Source organism: Cryptomeria japonica, chromosome 6 (genome assembly GCF_030272615.1).
Source record: "Cryptomeria japonica chromosome 6, Sugi_1.0, whole genome shotgun sequence".
NCBI lineage: Eukaryota > Viridiplantae > Streptophyta > Pinopsida > Cupressales > Cupressaceae > Cryptomeria > Cryptomeria japonica.
The window spans coordinates 520461878-520481532 of NC_081410.1; the positions used below are offsets into that span (position 1 = coordinate 520461878).

Sequence of the window (19655 nt, forward strand, 5' to 3'; positions counted from 1 at the left end):
ACATGAGATTTATATCTTATTATCAGGCATTTTCTGTTCGCAGGGAAGTAAGATTTTAATGTAAGAAAAGAATTACATTTAAATTTCCAATCTAGTAAATGAAATTGAGAGAAGAAAAGCAAGATCTGATATTTTCTAAAACAAATAATAAAGCTATCCTTCACATGCAAGCAAGATCTGATATTTCTTCTCTAAGGAAAAATTAAACAAATAAATAAGCTATCTTTTCAATATTATCACAAAAGAAAATTTTATAAAGGAAGATCTAGAAGCTATATTTTGGATAATACCATTTTCTCATATGGGAATGTGAAATAACAAGAGGAGAACCTGGCTTATCGAAATTCAATGTTGAATCCAACCTTCCAGCTATCCTCCTTAGATCCTTCCTTGCCACTTGAGAGAAATCTTTCAAACAATAACTTAACAAATCCTGCAACGAAAATGAGACTACCAAGAATATCCTTCTACTAAAAACTTGGGAAATTTTCTTCAAAACATAATCAACTCCCTTCTTTGAAACTTGCATACAATTTTATAAGAAAAATCCCTCAATTCCACTATCTAGAGAATTTAATTAAAAAAAGAGATTCTTTTCCAATATTGGACTCATGTGAATTGATTAAAAACTTAGTGGGGGAGTTACATGCAAAGTGGTGGAGATTCCTCTAGAAGCTTCTAATTCCTCCTACAACATGTGCCATAATTGGGAGGAAAAATAAATAAAATAAAAATAATGCCTTTTGAATTATATTCTCCAAGTGTGTGTGTGTGTCTATTTTTTTTTATTCTTTTATAACATTTATTCAATCATTTTTAATAGCTTAACTAAAAAAAACATAATAGAATTGCATCAAATCAAAAAGTGATAAAGGAGGGCTGTGACAAGTAGAGTATGCATATCGAATAAGGGGTCATCATATCAATTAATCAAGGAAGAATATCTGATCTGAGTGGAACACGATTGATACCACACAACCATTATACAGAATACATTATAAGTAATCGGTTAAAATCAATTTGGGGACATTACAATTGGTATCAGAGAAGTGATTCTGACTATGCAATGTGCCTAAAGACGGTGATCAATAATAAGTGGCAAGAAATGACAAGGGTCGTAGTGCAAATCTTTACTTAGTCGGTCACTCAAATTGGACAAATGCAAATCATAACTATTACTTAGTTGGTCAAATGCAAATCATAACTATTACTTAGTTGGTCAAATGCAAATCACAACTATATATCACTATAGAAGGGAGGATAAGTTATTACTAGCCAAGTGTCAGGATGCCAAAACGAAATATGACAAAGGATTGGGTTTGCTAGACAAAGGGCAGATTAAATATCATACAAACATCGTGATTGTCCTTTGATAAGTCTAGGGCACAATTGTAATGGTTGAGATTGTCTTGGTAATGTGTAAAGAGACATTCATGACTTTCTAAACCAAGAAGAGCACACAAGAGGGACAAGGGTTTTGAGAATTAACCCTCATGGAAGGGTAATGAGAAGTGTCAGTCCTATGATTGAGATAAGAAGCAAGTTAGATTATGCCAAGGGATGAGACTGGTCATAGTTGGACATTCTTGCCTCTTGTAGGCCAAGTGATGCATTGATTACTCCAAGGAATGGAACTAGTCATAGTTGGATGTTCTTTTTTTTTTGGTCGGTCATAGTTGGATGTTCTTGCCTCTTGTGGGTCACGTGATGACCCCAAGGGATGGAATTGGTCATAGTTGGACTTTCCTACCTCTTGTGGGCCAAGTGATGAATTGATTACCCCAAGGGATTGTCTTGTTCTCTCCTTGATCGTTATTTATAACCTAAATAAAACAATTATTATTATAAACAAATATAATAATAAATAAATTCAGAAAATATATATAACGAAAATAATATAAAAACTGCCTTCATCCTCATCAATAACCTGCAAAATAAATAAAGACTAAGTGGACTGCAGGTGTTAGAGTTGTCCCCTAAGCTGTAGACAATGATAATTAGTCATAATTGGTTAAGTCTAATGTTAATCATCAGCAATAATAGGCAGTAGTTTACTAAGTTCTGATGGGAGGCAATGACTACACAAGCAAACTAATCACCAATCTTAAATAACCCAAGAGACACAATATGATAAGCAAACCAATTATTTTGAAAAAGGTCAGATGTGTCCTACCAACATATTAATGTTAACAACAGTTACATGGTTGTTATTGAGATAACAAACCTCATCGATTATATTATGAAAAGGCACTTTGGATTAAAGGCAGCGATTCCTAAGAGAAGCAAACATGTCTTTTGAATGATTCCTCTCCCATGATATAAGGAGTTCGTGGGAACTATTTCAAGGGAGCAGGGGGGGGACTGGAATGTTTTACTGGCCATCTTTCATTAGTCAACATCTATGAAGGAAAAATAAGGCATGGCAACGAACAATCGGGAATATAGAACAGATCAGAACTGTCATTAAGTTTCAGGTGGTAACATCCTTGTCCTTGGTGGTATGCATAGGGTCGTGCTTAATATGTATGCTTAATCTTTGAAACCTGCTTATGATCCTATACATAATTTAATAATTATAAGAATCTAATAATAATTAATAGTAATTTAATAATTATAAGAATCTAATAATAATTGATGGAAATATAATAATTATAATTATTACAGTGATCTTCTGAGAACTGTTCTGCAGTTGTATATAATAATAATAATGTCTATAAATAAATAAAAAATATATAAATATTATAAAATATTTATTTTGATCAGACAAATATATATTAGAATATAAATCAGAAGAATTCTTAAGTTAATATCAGATAAATAACAATGTTAGTTTGTAAATCAGAAAGAGCTCATAAGGTAATAAACAGTAGGAAGAATATGTTTGTATATAACTTTTGCTGCTACTATTAGTATTTAAGAAGTTGGGATGAAATGTTTCCAAAGATGGGCGGTCTAAATCCAATCAATAGGTTAAGTCCCAAGACAAGGTAGGGATATGCGACCCATAAACCTTGAGGACATGGTCCCAAGATAGGTAAGGGCTTGGATCTGTAAACTTTGAGGGAACCTATTGTATTTGGTCTTTAAGCGCTTTGGTAACATACATAAACCCTTCTCCCTAAAACTGAAGTAGTACTAAAGGTTGACACTTGCATTAAGAATGATGGATGTATGATAGATGAATAATTTACTCATTAATAAATTAGTTGATTGAACTATGGAATATCACTGATTTATTTCATAGAACTGCCCCTAATCAATTTAGTTTAAGTCATAAGTATATTGAAATAGATTAATTATGGTTAAAATAAGCCTAAACCTAGTAGGGGACATTACAGGGATGGAACAGGTCATAGTTGGACGTTCCTGCCTCTTGTGGGCCAAGTGATGAATTGATTACCCCAAGGGATGGAATTGGTCATATTTGGACGTTCCTGCCTCTTGTGGGCCAAGTGATGAATTGATTACCCCAAGGGATGGAACTGGTCATTGTTGGATGTTCTTGCCTCTTATGGGCCAAGCGATGAATTGATTACCCCAAGGGATGGAACTGGTCATTGTTGGATGTTCTTGCCTCTTGTGGGCCAAGCGATGAATTGATTACCCCAAGGGATGGAATTGGTCATAGTTGGATGTTCCTGCCTCTTGTGGGCCAAGTGATGAATTGATTACCCCAAGGGATGGACTTGGTCATAATTGGATGTTCTTACCTGTCGTGGGCCAAGTGATTAATTGAGGACCCCAAGGGATGGAATTGGTCATAGTTGGACTTTGTTGCCTCTTGTGGGCCAATTGATGAATTGATTACCCCAATGGATGGAACTAGTCATAGTTGGATGTTCCTGCCTCTTGTGGGCCAATTGATTACCCCAAGGGATGAACTAGTCATAGTTGGACGTTCTTGCCACTTGTTGGATATGAAGCGAATGGCCATGATTTGGATGTGATGCACTCTTGGGCTTAGTTGGATTGGGCAGTTTATTGGTGCCCTTTCGAGTTTCCTACTGAACTAAGCAATGATTTGTTATAGGTTAATTAGCTAGTCAAAATGTTATTGTAATCTGGCTGTTTACTATGTCTACGTATATTCATGTGTATGCTTCATGTTTTTATGTGTGTGCTGCGTGTTTAGTTCATACTTGATGCGTTTCCAACATGTCTATTCCATGAATCTCTATTATTATTGCCTTGGGTTGATCTAGAATATGAGAATAACAAAAGAAAACCAAAAGAGATGTGAATTTATTTAGGAAAGAACATTGCATTTAAGGTTATAGATGCGTGTCATGCTTCTAATCCTCTTTTCAATATATGGGAAGTTTGCTCTTGCTTTGTCTTGAAGAGATATCCATAGGACGAACCAAGACGTTTCTTACGATTATAATTGATGAGAGAAAACTTGTCTTAAAATTAAAAACTTAGCAAATTTCCAATCATTGGTTGAGATAATTCACATTGAACTAAAGATAGAGACATATGCCTTGGGATAATATAAGAGTTGCACAACGGAAGCTAAGTATATCACAAGGAGATCTAAGGATTAGTTTAGGGATCCTCACATTGAAAAAGATTTGGCTAAAACTATCATTGCTTGAGGACAATCAATTTCGGGAAGGGCGGACTGTCATGCCCTGCCATATAGTTTAAAGAAATTTGTGGCTGGCTTCCTTTGTTGTTATGGTCTACTTTCTTATTTATTATGGCTGACTCATTGTAAGGTTAAAAAATTAAAATAATAAAAAATAAGCTAATTTGTTGAAGAGCCCGACTCCTCCCTCAAGAAGTCACTGCACTTTGAGAAAGTTTAAATAAACTATAATTAAATGTTTCTTTATGAGGCCGACCTCCTTTTAAAGAGTGCTTTGTTGATAATAGGTGTTTCCTTTGTGAAAGATCATGTCTCTTGGGTAAAGAGACATATGAGTGATATAAATAGACAATAAAGTGGAAGGTTAATATTAGAATAAGTAATTCTTTTTAGTTAGTTACCTTTAGATGTTCTATTAATGGTTATTTAGTTCTTAATTTTTTTATTTTTTTTGTTTAATTAAGTTTAACTACTGCTTCTTTTATTAGAAGACAGAGTTAGCTTTTTAGTTATTTCGCTTTTTAGCTTCACATCAACGGTTTGTTCTTTTTTTAGAACACGGTCTTGTAAACCTCTATATATACGTTGTATATTCGTAAATATATTCATTCAATTATTTTTCAGTTAAAGGATAGAAAAAAAGGATATATCAGTCCCATTAAGAGCAGACCTAGAACTCCTTCAGGTGCCTTAATGGGAAACAGCTAAAGAGATCTGGGATCTCTTGAAGGGTCTTCATGAAACATTTGACAAGAGCTGAGCTTTCTTTTTGAAGAATATGTTGTTTTCTATCATGATGGATGAAAAAACATCTATCCAGGCACATCTTATGAAGATCAATGAGATCTGTGACTAGTAGGAGGCTATATGCTGAATGATGGAGGAAGATGATATGGTAGTGATCACGCTGAAAAGATTGCTCCGATCCTATGAGCATTTCATTGATACGCTCAATATCTCTTCTACTAGTGTTGATCTGAAGTTTACTGATCTCTGCAACAAGCTTTTGCAGTAGGATCGATGGAAGCAATAGTTTGGAAGCAACGCTAGTTCTTCCTCCACTAAACAGGCCTTCCCAATAAAAGCCTCAGATATGAATAAGGGTAAAGCTCAGTTCTTCTAGCAAAAGGGACAAGGTCAACCTCAGCAGTCTTCGAAGAAGAAAAGTGTCCAGTGTAATTACTGTCACTAGTTTGGACATATGAAGAGAGATTGTAGGAAATTGTTGGCATAATCTAATCAGGGAGGGTCTTAGGAGCAGCAATAGGCTCATGTTGCCGAGCGTTTTGAAAAGGAGTCTGCCTTCTATGCTTTTTGATGAGCAAATTTTGTCATCTGAGGGTTTTCACGATTTTTTCCTAAAAAAATTGTTTGGGGGTTTTCATGATTTTTTTCCTAAAAAATTGTTCATGGGTTTTCACGATTTTTTCTTCAAAAATTGTCTTAGTTATTTTGATTGTCCTAAAAAATCATTTGTAATTCGCGACGTTTGTGTGGGATTTGGGTTTTTCAATTTTCACCTCAAAAATCGTGAATTCTCTTTTGGAGGGTTCTTGTTTTCAGTGTTTGAGGGTTTTTCCCACAAAAATCGTGGTTTGTTGTAGTCAATTTTGGGTTGCACCTGGAGTTGTTGGGGTGAAGATTTGCAACCATGGTATCTTGCAGTCTGTTTTGGAGTTGCTAGAGCAAACAGTGCTCAGTACTCTTCTGCAAAAGTTTTTGCGGTTTTTGCTAAAATCGTGTTTGTTTCTCTTTGGAGGGTTTGTCAATTTTTCCTCATCGGTTCTGTAATTCGCGTGTGACGGTTTTGTAATTCACGTGTGAGGGTTACATCAGTCTGATGGAATCAGCTATTTTTGGTCATTAACACTTTGCAGATCTTGGGAGGGTCTCCACAGCAGTAGAGTGTTCTTGCGTTTGTGATCAAAAGACCTGCAGTGTCTTTTGTAGGGTAGTTAATTGATACAATGACCATTAAGGGAGGGTATTAGAATAATTTATTCTTTTTAGTTAGTTACCTTTAGTTGTTCTATTTTATGGTCATTTAGTTCGTCATTTAATTTTTTTAGTTTGTTTGATTAAGTTTAACTACTGCTTCTTTTATTTTAGCTTTTTAGTTTCACTTCAACGGTTTGTTCTTTTTTTAGAACATCGTCTTGTAAGCCTCTATATATATGTTGTATATTCGTAAATATATTCCTTCAATTATTTTTCAGTTAAAGGATAGAAAAAAAGGATATATCAGCCCCATTAAGAGCAGACCTAGAACATAAAACATGAAGAGCATTGAAGATTTATATTTAAGGTAGTTTGAGCGAATTCATATGAAGATATTATAGAAGATTATTAAAGGGAGATTTCTGAGTACAAGAAAGGGTATGTGGGATAGAGTTAAAGGCAAGAAAAAGTGAATAAAATATTCTAGCAGATATAAGCAGAGAAAATCTTAAAAGCAGTAAGAATTAGAGCAGCCTTAGGGCAGCAGACATATGAATGCATGCAACAGACATATACAACAGATTTGAAAGTAGAGTATGCATATTGAGTAAGGGACCATCATATCAATTGATGAAGGAAGAATATCTGATCTGAGTGAAACACAATTCAGACCATACGGTTATTATACAAAATAAAAAGTATTCGTAATCAGTAAAACCAATTTGTGGACATTACATAATTGCCCAGTGATGAAAGTGCTAACAACTGACACCAGTATGTTGTCATCTAATGGGGGTATGTTTTCATACCATAGTTGTATGCACTATACAGTCATTCAACTACTGCAAACTTTCCTTCCATACTTGTGTGTGGTCACAAATTTTTTGTTGATGAATTAAGAAATGTATGTTGTCATTATTCTTTAATTCTACAGTTGTATACAGTCATTCAACTGTTGTACACATTCATCTTGTAGCTGTAGGAAGTTTTTCAAAAGTTCTACACTTTCTTCCTACTGTTTTATTCAATCATACACTTGCTTTTTGCACACTGGTACTTTTGTTTTCATTAAAGAAATTGCAGATCTCCAAGCAGACATTTCACTGTCTCTAAGATTGTCAAGGGATGCCTCAGTTGATCCTGGCTGTCCTGGAGACATTAGGCCCCCATGGATGCTGTCCTAGGTACAAACCCTAGTTTTCCTGGTAGACATTCCCTCGTGTCCCTCTGTCCTGGGACACCAGAGGAATGGGATTGCAGGATTGTGGGGAAATGTGTTCCTGTGTTACCCTGTTCAATACACATTTCTATTTTCTTTTCACTAAATATTCACTAGAGTTTCATTTGCAATCTGTTCTGTATAGCCATTAAGTTTCTAGACAAAATCATTTGAGTGATCTTGAGCCTTTGTTTGAGAGACACGATAGAAAAATTAGGTGTCCCACTGGAGATCCCAATTTCTTTGTTGAAGATCTTGATCTCCTCATTAAAGTCACTAATTGGTCTTTTTGGAAAATCTTTGGTAGTAGCCAGTAAAAACATACAACAAAGGGACATGTTGACGTGTTTTTAAGGACTACGCCGAACACAGAATAAAGTTTCCAACGCTCACTTCACTCTCTCTTATTTAAAATCAGACCATATGCTAAGATTGCAAAGAAAGATCAAACTGCTAATTTCAAGGTTCCTTTTGTGCGTGGACGTGACTCAGTTAGTTGATGGGTTTGCTGTTAACCCAAGGGGCCTTACGTATGCTCACAGAAGATCTTAACAAGCTTGCGGGTTCAAGGATTTCTACTCGAATGATTTGCAATGAAAGCTCTATTTTTTGGATTTTGGGGGTTTTAAAATATGCGGAAAGTAAATGAGTGAAGGGTTTAGAAAACTAGGCTAAGATTAATCTAATCCTACGAACAAGGAGACAAGCTCACGCATGCAAAATCTAAGCACAATCTTCAGAGGGTGTGTAAAGGTTTTTTTCAAAGTACCAATGGAAACCATCAAATCAAACAATCTTCACTGATAATCGAAGTTAAGCATACATATATAATGGAGGCTCAAGCTAACTTTGCACAGTATGCAACAATCAGTTGCACACCAAAAGTATGATCTCGGACTTTGCAACAAGTAATCCTATCAAATCCAGTTCTTCTAACAACATAAAGCAAAATCTATTCTAACTGAAGAGAGCAAGACCATGCAGATTGCTAAAATAGAACAAGAATACACCATCAAATTGAACAATGTATTATGTTGGCTACTTCAACAATCTTAATGCAACAATCTCAGAAAACAATCTCTCCTCTTTTACAAATGAGGGGGGTCACCCCTTTATATAGGCCTTGGGCCATGAAAACATGCAAACCCTAATTAGGGTTTCACCCTAAAAGATTCTCCACTCAAGATGCAACAAGGTGGGAATCAGTAATTAATATCTACTAAGCCCATATACAATTAATTCAAAGAAGCCCAAAATGGCATCCATTCGTGCATTAAATGCACCCCATTACATCAAATTTGCCCAAAATACCACAAATATTCCCCATGCAAACATAAATGCCCATCATTCTTCATGCGACGGCTACATGCAAAAGGAATCTGTCATAAAATCATTAATATGGCGGCTACATGCAAAAAGATTCCTCATGCATTGACCGGGCCGCCACTAAGTCAAAATATCCCAGTAGTAAATGTACCGCCACTACTTAGTCAAAAGATTCTCGTCCAAGAATGGAGGACCATTATCCCGTTCATTGATTGCATACGCAATGAATTTACCGATGACGGCTTCCAGCTCTCCTATGGAGACACTTGGCACACTTTCAATGTCAAATTCCATCAAGGTAATTTCTTCCTTGCTCCTAGAGAAGCAGTTTTCCCTTTCCACAATCATTTGTTGTGCCTTCTTCATTGTGTTGGAAAATGAGGAAACATTCTAAAATGTTCCTTAGAAAAGGAACCTACGAAGAAGAATTCATGTAACTGATATTTCAAGGAGTTCACCGTTACTCCATCCTCATTGAGCCTTTTTGCGAATAGTGCTTCAATCACATTGATGACTTCCTCCTGCACTCTTCTAATTGAGTCTTTCAAAGTTGAAGACTCCATGCTAAAATTTTCAAAGGTATTCTTTCCTGAGCAAACAGCGCAGAACCATCGGGAAAAGTCATAAATTTCATTCTCTTGGATTACTTACCATCAATCAGTGTTTGCTTTGGAATCTTCATTAGAGCCCTGAGTCGCGGAATGGTTAAGTCTTGATAGATGTGGACGTCTTCCCACATACCTTCCACTACCTCCAACCTATTTAGAAGGGCAACAAATCTAGAATGAAGACGAGCTAAGTCTTCAATGAACTTCCCTGCTGCAATAAAGACATCTTCCACCCATTCCTTGCAACTTTGTGCCATCACTCTGATTACCTATGTGTCATCAACGACTTCCTTAGGGAGGGAGGAAGGAGGAACGAAAGATGGATCTACTTCCCTGAATGGCCGCTTGAGACTTCTAATATATTCACATAAGACCTTATTTTCTTCCTTTAGCCTTTTACATTTTGCCTTTGTTTTCTGCATCTTTTCCCTCATGGCCAAGGAAGATCCTTCAAAGTCTTCGATTACCTGTCCGGTGGGAGCATGCCCAAGGTCAACTTGTCTGATTACATAATCTTCTGGCCTTATTTAATTCTTGTCCTTATCTACTGCAAGCTCAGCTATGTACAAGGTTCTGGATCCAGATTCATCCCTCACGACCTTGGAGAATTTTCGGGGAGCCTTCTTCTTTGCTGGCTGATCCATTCAACAACTCCTCCAACTCCCATGCTGGATCGGTTTCTTTTTCCGGCTCACTTCTTAATCTATCCATCAGCCAATCAGGAGCAGGAATGGAGTGACTATGGATTTCGATCTGCTCTTGCTCTTGCTTCTGCGATACTTCCTCAATTTCGCCAAGGATGGCTTCCATGAAACTATCCTGGCAAGTTTCTTCCTGATGAGGAGGAACTTCTTGTCTCTGACTTCCTGACTGATGTGGTCTATGTGAAGCACTGACGCCGAGAATATCTTGCGCTGGAGCATTGTCAAGGATGTTGCTCGGAGGTGGATTTATTGGATTTTCTTGCGAAAACATTTCTACCTCCCGATCATTGGAAGAACTTGCTGGTGACTGCATTCTTTCTACCCTTGCTCTCTTTTGCAGTGGTTCTTCTTGTTGCATTTCCTGCTGAACTTCCTGATGAATTTCTTGATGGACTTCTTGCTGGGTTTTCTGTTGGGCTTCCTGTTAAGCTTCCCGATGGACATCCTTCTTCCTTGTCGTCCTTGGTCTCTTTGGAGCACTTTTCCCTCTATCAAGCCGGACTTCTCCCTCTTCTTGGGCTTGCGAAGATCCTTTAGTTGCTTCGCTATCGGAATCCAGACTTCCCATCAACTGAAAAGTCAGGTGGTGACATTTCCCTCTTTCAACCTTTTGATATGCCTATCAATCCAATGTCTGGTAAACTTTAAAACAGGTATGGCCAAGATGTCTAGATCGTCAATTTCAGGTTCCGACCAATCTGACAGTTGAATGGGTTGATCTTTCACCCTTTCGAATTCTGGTTGCACCAAGTCCAAATCTTCCTTCACTTGATCCGGCACCTGCATTATCTCAACTATCCTGATGGTGTCAAGGGGTAGTCTGGAATACATTTTCTTCCGAACCTCAAGGTCATCCTTGGCACTTGCCCAATAGTCTTCTAGGTGAAACTTATGTATAAATTTCATTCCAACAACCTTTTTGATTTGCCAATAAGGATCATATTGAGCACTGGATGTGTAAAATGCCAAGAGATAGAATGCCAACTCCTCTGGTGCTTTAATCACCTAGGACAACTGGGAATTCAATAGACTGCTTCTTCTTCTTCTTCTGCAATTGATCATAGGCCGTCAACTGCCTCATGAGTACAAGCAGTACCAATTTGTATGACTGATATGAGAATCCTTGCGTCCTGATATAGGTGAACTTCGGAAATTGCAAGAACGTGGCTCCATATTTTTGAACCAGGGCCCTAGCCTGTGGTGACACCCTTGTGTGCAATTCATTCTGCATAAGTCTTGTCAAATACATAGTGAGGGTGTCATTCACCAGCTTGTAAGAATTAGTATTATGAAGATGTAGTTGAGGATAACACTCATGCACTTTCAGCTGTGCCAGCCCGCAACCCATGACCCCGACTGCCTGCAAACCATCAAAGCCTCCCCTTCTTGCAAGCATATAAATCACATAGGAGCTCATGAAGAAGGATTGGGACTTCCTTTCCTTCAAATCTCTCAGCTGTTCGTGCAAGTAGTGGCTAATCAACCCGGCCCAATCCACTAACCCATTAGCATTAATGATTTCGCCGATGTAAAAGAACATCCATGGTTCAAAATTCACAGTATGTGAACATCCCACTATACAGCTTAGCATCTTTATCAGGTCCACATATTCCTGTTTGAATTCGAAGATAGTGAGAACCTTAGGCATTTTAGAGATATGCGGCCTAGGCTTTAGCAACCGCTGTTTATTGATCATATCCACACATCTGCCAGGACCCGCTTCATAAACTGCCTTAGCTCCATTTATAGTCCTGTATGTCATGGAACAGTTTGAAGGAATTTTGAAGGCTTCATCAATTGACTTCGGAGTCAATGTCACCAACAGCTTGCCATCTGACGTTGAAATTGTCTTCCGCTTCGGATTGTAATGCTTTGCACATTCCAGAATCAAATGTGGACACTGGATAGTAGGAGGAAAACCAGCTGCTGCAACAATTCCACTTTTGACAAACTTGACAGTTGTAGGAGATGGATTATGCCCCGCTGTTCCAAACATCTTGATCTTGAAGGCAGCCAAGTTGAACGTGCCTAAATTTGTATCGCTAATCTCCTTCCACGTGGAAGCAATCTTGGAATCAGGAAGCAATCCCTTCTTCTCTGCTTTTATCTGTGCTTGCCTGGTGATGGTAGCCGCCTTGCTTGATTCTGCCATAATGAAAAACTCCTTGAAAATGATGAAAAATTCTCATAGTATGACTTTCTTCACTTCTCCAACCCTTCTTTCTTGAAATTCGCATGTGAGAAAAGAAATGTATCTCAATGCTTATTTAGAGTTTCCCTTTCGTGCTACTAAGTTTGGAGGAATCGAATCTGGGCAATTGCATTAATTATGCGTCATACTTTCCAATTCACCATGCCATGGAAAAGGAATTTTCCTTATAGTTGAGTTCAAATTTGGAAATTTCTCTTAATGCTCTAAGTCATGCGTCATACTTAGAATATTCCATGCCAATTCACCAACTTTCAAATTTTCAAATTTTGAAGGGAAATTGGAATATTCTTCAAGATTCACCTAATTCATCTCCTTGGCTTGACTGTTCTTGCTTTGGAGGGAATTTTTCACGCCTTTTGACCATCTCCTATTTTTTAGAGATTTTCCTAAAATTTAGGACCCGGGTCCAGTGGATAGAGAATTCTCTTACGAGTCCAAATCTGGAAATTTTTTTGAATTTTGACAAGATTTGGTGTCTAAAAATGGAAATTTCAAAATTTTTACCGAGGGGATTTCTTGCTTTTCCTTTCCTTTCTTGACCCCTGGATTTCCTTTTGCCTTGGAAAATTCTTTGAATTTTCAAACCTAGGCGTGGAATTCACTTTGTGAAGGAATTTCTTCATTTCTTTGATTTTTCTTACCTTAACCATTTTGGTGCCTTGCATCACTCCTAGGTGTTATTTTCCAGTAGACAGGGAAATTTGAACTTTCTTCGTTTTCCATGGCAACTCAACTTTAGCGCCCTTATACTTCTTAGGGCAGAATTTTGACCTTGGCTTGGAATTCAACATTCTCCAAGCTTTCCACGTTGACCCCTTCCTAGCGCTTTCTCATCTCCATGGGCATTAAATCCATATCGGCAAGGAATTCTTCAATTTGCATGCTTTCCATGCCTTAGTCATTTCAACTTCTTTTCTTTAGCCAGGACGTTGATTTCTTCATGTCAAGGAATTTGAATATTACATTTCCCAAGTTCTCCATGGCATGTTATCTTTAGCACCCCTATCCTTCCCTAGGCACTGTTTCAACTCCATCAAGGAATTCTCCACCTCAAGCATTTTCCTTGGTCCCTTTAGTTCAACGCCCCATCACTCCTTTGGGCGCCAAATTGCATTAGGCATGGAATTCAACATTTTTTAGTTTTCCTTGGATACCTTTTTTTGGCGCCCTCCTTTGGTGTTTGGCGCAATTCTTCCTCAGGCAAGGAAATTCACTTTTTTGCAATTCTCCAGGGCCTCCTCATTTTGGCGCCCATTGCATTTCACATTCTCCCTGACTCTTTGCTTTTGGTGTCCTAATTGGGCCTTGGGCGATTTTTTGCCTTGGACTTGGATTCTTCCGTCTTTACGCAATTCCAAGGCAGTGCCATTTTGGCGCCCTACCTGGGAATTGGGCACCAAAATCACTTGGTACTGGATTTCACAGATTTTCATGAATTCCGGACTTGGGTGACTTTCATGTTTTAGAATTCAGGATGCCACTTTAGGAACGAGGGTGAATTTTCTAGACTTAGATGATTTTGGCCATTTCCGGGTTAGGATGCCATTTGTGAATTTGAAGTGTTTTCCTTGACTTAGATGATTTTCCGAGCTTTCCACTTCAGGAATGGATGCCAACACTTAGCCATTTTTGATCGATCTTGTTTGCTTTCTAACCTTCCGGATTTAGACAAATTCTTCAGGAATGCTCAGTCTTCATCGTCTACCTGCGGGGGCCTGCCACAAATGAACTTTCCAAAAAATATAAACGTTTCAAAATGTTAGAGTTAGAGCCTAGAACAAGATGCAGGATGACTTACTATAAACAGAAACTTACTAAAAATAGAAATTACTAAAAATGGTAAGTTTGATTTTTGGCAAAATGAGGACATTCCGGGACACAGTAAAATCCCTAAAAATAGGAACTTTCTAAAAATAGAAAGTTGGTCCAATTTCGCTCAAATTTTATTGGGAGGTTCCTCGAAGGGTCCTGATTCCAATTCCACATTCAGTTTTTCGAAAACCCTAACAAAAACCCCTAAAATCTAGGACTAAAGGCAAAAACCCTAAAATTGACAAAATGAGCCCTAGACTTAACCAAATTCGCTCATACGCTCAAAGCAAACTTGATCAATTTAACCCCCCAAATACGCTCAAAGCAGAGAGACTGACGAGACTGCCACGGAAATACCCGAAAACTAAGACCAAAAGACCAAGAGGGCCTAAAATGTAGGGGGTCCCCATTTGGGATGGCGTGATGTGTGATTAGGTCACAACAGGACAGACATAAACACAAATAACATCTACAAATAATGCAGATATTACTTCCAAATTAACATTTATCATGTTGTTGAGACTTGGCGAGTTGCAATGAGGGCTCAGGGATCCAAGTCCAAGTCAGGTTTGGGGAGACTGCAGCCCTGATTTGCAGACTTGGCCAAATCTGACAGCTGAGATTCATAGATTTGACTAAATCTAAGAGAAAAACAGAAAATCAACTTGAAATAAAAAGAACTATAAAAAATATTTATTGTATGTCATGTTTTTTATTGCCAAGTTTTGCTGACTCTGCACTGAGTTTTTGGTTCTGAATCCAAGTCAAAAATTCTGATAGGTTTTGTTGAGTCTGTGCCGACTCTGATTCTCAACAGTTTGTTACCCATACAATTTTCATTAGGTAGTTAAATTTTTTAATAGATTACTAAGGGTGTGTTGTGATTGGATAAGGCCAGGCACATGCAAACTGCTCGAGAATTGGGCATGCTAAATTCATCATTTAATCTAACTTTGCATACAATCAATAAGGCGCTCTTGTAATTTGGGCCAAGGCTGTATTTGAGATTGTTATAGTGGTGGGGATAATCACAAGAAATGACATCCCTAGGAGAGTGTTCTACTTCTCATTATTTATTTTGTGTATGTTTGAAATAACAATGATAATGCTAGTAAAAGAAAGGAAGTTGCAATGAGAATGATCTCAATATTTTTGTTGTGCTTACAGAAAATTATTCCCAATTTCTAAAAACAAATTAGAACCACTCCATAGGTGCTAAGACAAAACATTAGAAATTGGAAGCTGGTGGGGTAGGGATTGTATGTGAACTGTGGATAATCATGATGGGAATACCAAGATGGATAGATTCTAATTTTTGAATAAGAGGACACCACATAGGAATAAAGTGTCTTGGAGATCAAAATATGTTGCTGATACCAAACTATTTCTCACATGAAGATTTATGCTCCAAAAGTTGATGATCTGCATGGAAGAAGATTTCCGTACTGAGTAGATAGTATTGTAGTCACATGAGGCTTGTGTCTAGAACATAGGACTTCGTCCAATGTGAAAGAATTGTTGAATTTAAGGCAATGGGCATCCTCTATGCATAAGAATAGAAGATGCCAACATGGAAGTTGTCAAAAGCGCCCATAAATGGGTGCAATGAGTGGGACAAGGGTTGCAGAAATAAGTGGGCCTTATGGTGTTGGTGAGTATACACATTTAGATCATGTCTTAAGCTGGTGATTGCACTGTTTTGTGTTGTATGTTGGGATTTTTTTGCTTTTTTGCATTACTACTGAAGTTAGAATCTAGCTGTAAAACATAAAATGACATTGAGGAAAGCTTTTAGCTCTATAAATGATGACTGCCTTACCGTTTCTGTGGATTATTATTTATATTATTTGAGATGTGGTTCTGCTTGTGCTTTAGGCAGATTGCAGTGATGTTTTGGAGCATTGCTGATATTGTACACAGTTACTGAAATATGTCTTAACTCTGTAAAAACTGGTCCTTTTGTTGTTCGTAATGGATGTTAACATGCATCTGTTATTTGGTCATTGCATTGGATGTTGAACACACAACATTTTTTCTCATATTCTCTGCCAGTTGTTAGCAACGTTTCAGCAACTATTGGTGAACATAGGCACTTTGGCTCATGTTTTTGTCCCATTTACACAGAGTTTTCCATCACTTAATTATAATTTTTTTTGTGGCATTGTTACAGTCATAATTTCCTCAGAAAATATTTTGAATGGTGCCAAGGAAAGTATCTATCACTGTGAATGATGACTTCTTAATAGTTTCAAGCTATGTTCCATAGGGAAGTGTTCCCATCTCTCAGTCCCCTTCATGATTCCCTTCCTCACATCTCTGTCTGTGTGCTATATTCATATATGAATATGAAAAGAAGACTTCTAGGTGTCACCTATTTGTATTGAATTTCGTGTTTTTCATACATTTTATATTATTTGATTTGTGTTTTTGCTTGTAGAAAAGGCAACTTGCAATAATATTTTGTGAGATGACTCAATATGCAGTTACGCAGTTTCCTGATATGGCCCCTTTCTTTGTTTAAATTTTCTGCTTGCGAGGGGCTACAAAGCCAAATGAGCTTAAGTACCTCTCCAGTAAAATGAGATTCACAGTTTCCTGAAAATTTTAAGCACTATGTGAAAGTTGGCTGTTACTTTGTTTAAAATTTCTGCTTGAGAGGGGCTGCAAAGTCAAATGAACATAAGTGCTTTTGAAGCAAAATGAGGTAATTTTTTTTTTTCATTTACAAATAGGTTGGCTTTTTCCTTCAGAGTTGTGCATACTATGACAATTCATGTCAAACCTCTGCATAAGAGGCTACAGTCACATGAATGCAACTGCCTCAGTGGAGAACTTGGTTTGTTCATTTGGAGTGGATTTATATTTATAAGTGACAAATGACGCAAGTATTGTATATTACTATGTGTAGGTCAGGCATTCATTATGTTGGATGCTTAAAAAGTTTGATTATGCAATTTATGCTTCTTATGGGCTCCTGTTAAACATTATTGATTATATGCCTTTGGTGCTTGAGAATTGTGAAATGCTTGTTCAGTGACATATCTCTTCTCTGCAGGAGTTTGTATTAGTTAGAAATGCTCTCTATGCATTACAAGGTGTTGAGTCAGCTGTTAAAAATTTGGAGAACATTTCAAACACATTTTCTTCTCAACCTGCTGACAGGACTTCCCATAGCATTTCCAGTTTTTGGTGCAGAACATCTAGTACAAATGCTTTGGGAAAATTGCTTTATATTATAGCTCATGCTGGTCAGATCTATTGCCAGATTGGAAAATTTGTGGCCTATTTTTCAGGAAAAAGATCAAATATTGATGAGACTGTTGAAAGTCTTACAATTAATAAAGGAGATGAAGTCAAAGGCAAGAGGAACAGAAAACATCCGAAGTCTAAGGGTAATAAAAGCAAGTGCTGTATGACAGAGGAGGAGATTGTCCCTGAGGGAGCTTTGGCATCATCTGCTCCCTTTAGCCTCGTTAATCAAGCCTTTGCAATTGCTCTCAGATGCATTCTTCAAGGATATCTTGCTGCATTAAACACATTGCCTGCATCTGTTGCTCATCGACGTTCAAAGAAACATGACAGAAAACCTCAACTTACATCTGTCTCTTCATCAGAAGCAGGTTGTCTCACAAGTGTTGTTTCACAGGAAATCACTCTTCTGGAGCTGTATTTGCATACTGGAGAATTACGAACTCACGTTCAAGCACTTGGAGCTATTTGTATGTTGCCAGGGTATAGAAGTGTTTCAGAAGCAGTACCAGTTGAAAATGATTTGGTTAACAAGGCATTTCAGGAGTTTCCTAGAGGAGCAGATTTGCTCACTTATCTTTACATTCAACTTCAGGTAAGTTATATGGCTGTCTTGTGCATATTGATGATCTATATAAGATTCAAATTTTTGAAGACCTAGAATTTCAGTATGATTTGAAAATTTGAAATAGCTGATAGCATTTGAATGTTTTTGTGGAATATATCATTGCAGCATAGAGGAAAGATGCATAGTGAATAATCAAAATCCCCCCTCCCCCTGGTGCGCTTAAATTAAGCGTTTCTAAAATCTTCTAATTTTAGGAAATTGGGACTGTAATAAAACCTGTCAAAAATGCATTTGAATTGAATCCAATTCTAGGTAATATTGTAAGGGATTTATGTTTGCTAGAGAAGCTCTGTATAGAAAATAAAGAGATGGAAAGTTATATGCTAAAGAAGCTCTGTAAATGTGATTTTTCTCAAGTTTCTTATTTGGAAGCAGCCTTAACTCTACTTTATTTGCCACCATACTTATTTAGTTTTGTTGAATATAAGTTTACTAAAAAGAAATGATGATAAAATAATGAAATAGCATATCACCATTTGAATAATTACAAAATTCATCCATATCAAATGTAAATACTGGATTGTAAATATGATAATTTTTTGTACTTTATATTTACTAGATGTTTTACGAGATGTGTGGAGGTAATCAGTGTACAGATAACGAGCTTTTCATACTAGAAACTTTCCTGTATAGCAGTGCTTTGACATTGGTAGAACAGGTCTTCTTTTTTTGAAATGCTTCCTCCCACTAAGTTGCCGGTTCTGGTACAGGACTAGCTACGGGCGCTGGGTTCAAGTATGCCTGTATGGCAATTTTTTTTGGTAGGGTATGGCTGGACTTGCCTCAGATTTGGGAATCTGATCTTTGACCTAGACTTGGACTCAGCGTCTAGACTCAATAAATTGAAAAAGCCATGACATATATAGATTTTTAAGGATTTAAAACTTGTTTCATGCTTATACACAATAAACTAATCAAATAGAAGCTAATTTGATTGCATGCACAAGCTATGTCACAAGTTCAAGTTTGAGTTCGTGTTCGACAACCATAAATTTTGGATGAAGTTTGGCAAGGGGAAAAAAATTGGAAGAAAATTCCTGATTAAATTTGCCTTACATAAATTTGATCTAAAAAAATATTAGTAATAAATCCATAAAAATAAAACAAAATTATATTAAATTTGACTACATTATATTAAATATAATAATATTATAGTTTAAATATGTTAAAAATTTGATTTAAATATTATTAATATATATATTATAAATAGTAAATATATATTAAATTTTATATATTAAATAATAAATATATTATGATTAAAAATATTTAAATTTAAATTACTAGATTTTATTAAATGAATAAAAAATTGGATAAAAATTGACATAATTCATAAAAAATATTGATATTAAATTTTAATTTGAAAAAGCAAAA

The 19655-nt window shown here is 36.8% G+C and overlaps 1 protein-coding gene across 9 annotated transcripts in view; it reads left to right on the plus strand.

Moving 5' to 3' along the window:
• LOC131067952 (uncharacterized) overlaps positions 1–19655 on the plus strand; it is a 217358-nt gene that overhangs the window by 13708 nt on the left and 183995 nt on the right. For 8 of the 9 annotated variants that reach the window (XM_059207457.1, XM_059207460.1, XM_059207459.1 and 5 more), the window contains exon 2: positions 17463–18251. In XM_059207457.1, the coding sequence (XP_059063440.1) occupies positions 17463–18251 (789 nt within the window). Of the gene's footprint in view, positions 1–16930; positions 17112–17462; positions 18252–19655 lie in introns of those variants that run through there. The other variant, XM_059207463.1, reaches the window with a different exon arrangement.